The 4,837-nt window shown below is 41.2% G+C and overlaps 1 protein-coding gene across 1 annotated transcript in view; it reads left to right on the forward strand.

Moving 5' to 3' along the window:
* The window catches only part of LOC133563840 (protein Bouncer-like), a 9,969-nt gene extending 6,316 nt beyond the window's left edge, over positions 1-3,653 (forward strand). The window contains exon 3 of the mRNA XM_061918105.1: positions 3,122-3,653. Coding sequence (XP_061774089.1) covers positions 3,122-3,500 — 379 coding nt within the window. The 3' untranslated portion in view covers positions 3,501-3,653. The remainder of the gene's footprint in view (positions 1-3,121) is intronic.
* The last annotated feature ends 1,184 nt before the right edge of the window (positions 3,654-4,837 follow it).

The raw sequence follows: 4,837 nt of genomic DNA on the forward strand, positions 1-4,837 counted from the left end.
TATGCCATTGGCAGACTATACTTATACATGGGCTCATATTATCGAACATTATGCAGAAGGGAAACTCATTACACAAATAACATAATTATTGTACATCTGGCAACGCAGGCGTGCATCATGTTGATACAGTAGCCTCAACGGGTCAAAAAGTGCTGCATTATAAAGGTAGATCTTAGAATGATTTACAGTATGTTGCATGTCTAATTAAGATTACTCTAGAGCAGTGGTTCTCAACCTTTTTTCAGTGATGTACCCCCTGTGAACATGTTTTTAATTCAAGTACCCCCTAATCAGAGCAAAGCATTTTTGGTTGGAAAAAAAGAGATAAAGAAGTAAAATACAGCACTATGTCATCACTTTCTGATTTATTAAATTGTATAACAGTGCAAAATATTGCTCATTTGTAGTGGTCTTTCTTGAACTATTTGAAAAAAAGATATACAAAAATAACTAGTGATTCAATGATAAATGCAGATTTCTCCACATAGAAGTAATCATCAACTTAAAGTGCCCTCTTTGGGGATTGTAATAGAGATCCATCTGGATTCATCAACTTACTTCTAAACATTCCTTCACAAAAAAAGAAATATTTAACATCAATATTTATGGAACATGTCCACAAAAAATCTAGCTGTCAACACTGAATATTGCATTGTTGCATTTCTTTTCACACTTTATGAACTTACATTCATATTTTGTTGAAGTATTATTCAATAAATATATTTATAAAGGATTTTTGAATTGTTACTATTTTTAGAATATTTTTAAAAAATCTGACGTACCCCTGGGCATACCTTCAAGTACCCCCATTTGAGAACCACTTGTTTAGAGCATATTTTAAAAGTGTGGTCATATTTCAGGATCAATATAGATTGTGTACAAAATGTTGCTTCACTGCATGCAACATTTAAAGGCCTACTGAAAGCCACTACTAGCGACCACGCAATCTGATAGTTTATATATCAATGATGAAATATTAACATTGCAACACATGCCAATACGGCCTATTTAGTTTTCTAAGTTACAATTTAAAATTTCCCATGGAGTTTCTTGTTGAAAACGTTGCGGAATGATGATGCGTATTATCCCAGCATCACTCACGGCTAAAAGTAGTCAGCTTTAATCGCATTATTACACAGTATTCTGGACATCTGTGTTGCTGAATCTTTTGCAATTTGTTCAATTAATAATGGAGACGTCAAAGAAGAATGCTGTTGGTGGAAAGCGGTGGATTGCAGCTGCCTTTAGTAACACAAACACAGCCGGTGTTTCTTTGTTTGTTGTGAAGCTTTAACACAGAGCGGTCAAGCCAACATGTTTCTCTACGTCAACCCGCAAGTTTTTGGATGGGAAAATTGTGATATTAAGTCAGCTCTTACCGGAGACTTCAGTGGATTATGAGACTTCCTCCTGCAGCTCAAAAAGGCAGCTGTGATCTTGGTTTCTCTATCGGCTTCTCTGAGAGACACTGGCGTTCGCCGCAGCCATCCGACTTTCAGGTATGTCTTTACAATCTCACTAAAACACTATTAAAACAATACGCAGATAAGGGATCTTCCAGAATTATCCTAGTAAAATGTGTCTAATAACATCGGAAATTGTCCCACTGCCGCCTGGAGCTGTCGCTTTTTTTTGGGGGGGGGGGGCGGTTTAGCTCGGTTGGTGGAGCGGCCATGCCATCAACTTGAGAGTTGCAGGTTCGATTCCCGCTTCCGCCATCCTAGTCACTGCCGTTGTGTCCTTGGGCAAGACACTTTACCCACCTGCTCCCCGTGCCACCCACACTGGTTTAAATGTAACTTAGATATTGGGTTTCACTATGTAAAGCGCTTTGAGTCACTAGAGAAAAGCGCTATATAAATATAATTCACTTCACACTTCACACTTGTGTTTCACTCTAACTTTCCTTATCCACGAATCTTTCATCCTCACTCAAATTAATGGGGAAATCGTCGCTTTCTCGGTCCGAATCGCTCTCGCTGTTGGTGGCCATGATTGTAAACAATGTTCAGATGTGAGGAGCTCCACAACCCGTGATATCACGCGCACATCGTCTGCTACTTCCGGTACAGGCAAGGCTTTTTTTATCAGCAACCAAATGTTGCAAACTTTATCGTCGCGTTTGACGTCTTGGGTTGTAGCGGACATTTTTTTCCAGCCCGATCCCAGCTATAAGTAGTCTGCTTTAATCGCATAATTACACAGTATTCTAGACATCTGTGTTGCTTGATCTTTTGCAATTTGTTCAATTAATAATGGAGACGTCAAAGAAGAAAGATGTAGGTGGGAAGCAATGTATTGCGGCTGCCTTTAGCCACACAAACACAGCTGGTGTTTCCTTGTTAAAAATTCCTGAAGGTGAAGTTTTACTATTGAACAGAGCGGTGAAGCGAACATGGTTCGCGACCACATGTCAACCAGCAGGTTTTGGTGAGAAGATTGTGGTAATAAGTCGTCTCTTACCGTAGTTATGAACGGAGCTTGCGTCCTCCTGCAGCTGCTGCGGACTATTACCTCCTCCCACAGGAGACATTGACGGTCACCACACCCGTGGCCGCACCCCTCTGACTTTCAGGTACCATATAATCTCACTAAAACACTAGTAACACAATAAGCAGATAAGGGATTTTCCAGAATTATCAGAGTAAATGTGTCTAATAACATCTGAATCGCTCCCACTGCCCTCGTCTTTTGTTTTCTTCTAGTCCTTCACCCTCACTTTCCTCATCCACATATCTTTCACCCTCGCTCAAATTAATGAGGAAATCATCGCTTTCTCGGTCCGAATCGCTCTCGCTGCTGGTGGCCATGATTGTAAACAATGTTCAGATGTGAGGAGCTCCACAACCCGTGACGTCACGCGCACATCGTCTGCTACTTCCTGTACAGGCAAGGCTTTTTTATTAGCGAGCAAAAGTTGCGAACTTTATCGTGGATGTTCTCTACTAAATCCTTTCAGCAAAAATATGGCGAAATGATGAAGTATGACACATAGAATGGACCTGCTATCCCCGTATAAATAAGAACATCTCATTTTAGCAGGCCTTTGATTACTTTTTAAATAGTTTTTGCCACTACTAACCTGTAAGTTTGAAGTATATCATCTTGTGTCTGGATGTAGGCTGACCTGGTCGCAGCTCCTGCACGCCGCCGTCTTCTTCTACCTGGTGCCCTGTCTGCTCTGCGGCAACCTGCGCTGCCTTTACAGGCCCGTCCTGGAAAAGGAGGTGAAATACGGGCATGTTGTGACAGAATGTCGGCCCGATGAAGTGTGCTTCAAAGCGGAGGGTCGCTTCGGCAACTACAGCGCCTTGTCGGCCAGCGGTTGCATGCCAAGGAAGAACTGCAGATGGACTCATGAGCTCCCCTACAAAGGAGTCGTCTTCACGATGAGCTACAAGTGCTGCACCCGGCCGTATTGCAACTCCTGTTTGGGCCTCACAGCCAACACTTTGTCCATCGCTCTTACACTTGTGACTATTGTTGTGGTCGCCAGCTAACACCGAAACTGGACATCAGCATCATGTCATCTTTGTGTCTGGTGGAAAAATAATAGTCTGGAGACACTGAGCTGCTAATGTGGATATTTTAACTGTTTTAACAAAACCTGTTTTAGATTGTGCCTTTTTCTGAAATTAAAGCTTTTAATACAATATTGTCATCTTTTTGTTTATAAAAGGAAAATACCAATTATCACTGTTGTGTACGCTTGTACTGTACATATTATGTTAGATCCACTATGGACTGGACTCTCACACTATTATGTTAGATCCACTATGGACTGGACCCTCACTATTATGTTAGATCCACTATGGACTGGACTCTCACACTATTATGTTAGATCCACTATGGACTGGACTCTCACACTATTATGTTAGATCCACTATGGACTGGACTTTCATAATATTATGTTAGATCCACTATGGACTGGACTCTCACTATTATGTTAGATCCACTATGGACTGAACTCTCACTATTATGTTAGATCCACTATGGACTGGACTCTCACAATATTATGTTAGATCCACTATGGACTGGACTCTCACACTATTATGTTAGATCCACTATGGACTGGACTCTCACAATATTATGTTAGATCCACTATGGACTGGACTCTCACTATTATGTTAGATCCACTATGGACTGGACTCTCACACTATTATGTTAGATCCACTATGGACTGGACTCTCAGTATTATGTTAGATCCACTATGGACTGGACTCTCACTATTATGTTAGATCCACTATGGACTGGACTCTCAGTATTATGTTAGATCCACTATGGACTGGACTCTCACTATTATGTTAGAGCCACTATGGACTGGACTCTCACTATTATGTTAGATCCACTATGGACTGGACTCTCACTATTAGGTTGGATCCAATATGGACTGGACTCTCACTATTAGGTTAGATCCACTATGGACTGCACTCTCACTATTAGGTTAGATCCACTATGGACTGGACTCTCACTATTATGTTAGATCCACTATGGACTGGACTCTCACTATTATGTTAGAACCACTATGGACTGCACTCTCACTATTATGTTAGATCCACTATGGACTGGACTCTCACTATTAGGTTAGATCCACTATGGACTGGACTCTCACTATCAGGTTAGATCCACTATGGACTGGACTCTCACTATTAGGTTGGATCCACTATGGACTGGACTCTCACTATTATGTTAGATCCACTATGGACTGGACTCTCACTATTATGTTAGAGCCACTATGGACTGGACTCTCACTATTATGTTGGATCCACTATGGACTGGACTCTCACTATTAGGTTGGATCCACTATGGACTGGACTCTCACTATTAGGTTAGATCC

The sequence above is a fragment of the Nerophis ophidion genome, linkage group LG12, assembly GCF_033978795.1.
Source record: "Nerophis ophidion isolate RoL-2023_Sa linkage group LG12, RoL_Noph_v1.0, whole genome shotgun sequence".
Classification (NCBI taxonomy): domain Eukaryota; kingdom Metazoa; phylum Chordata; class Actinopteri; order Syngnathiformes; family Syngnathidae; genus Nerophis; species Nerophis ophidion.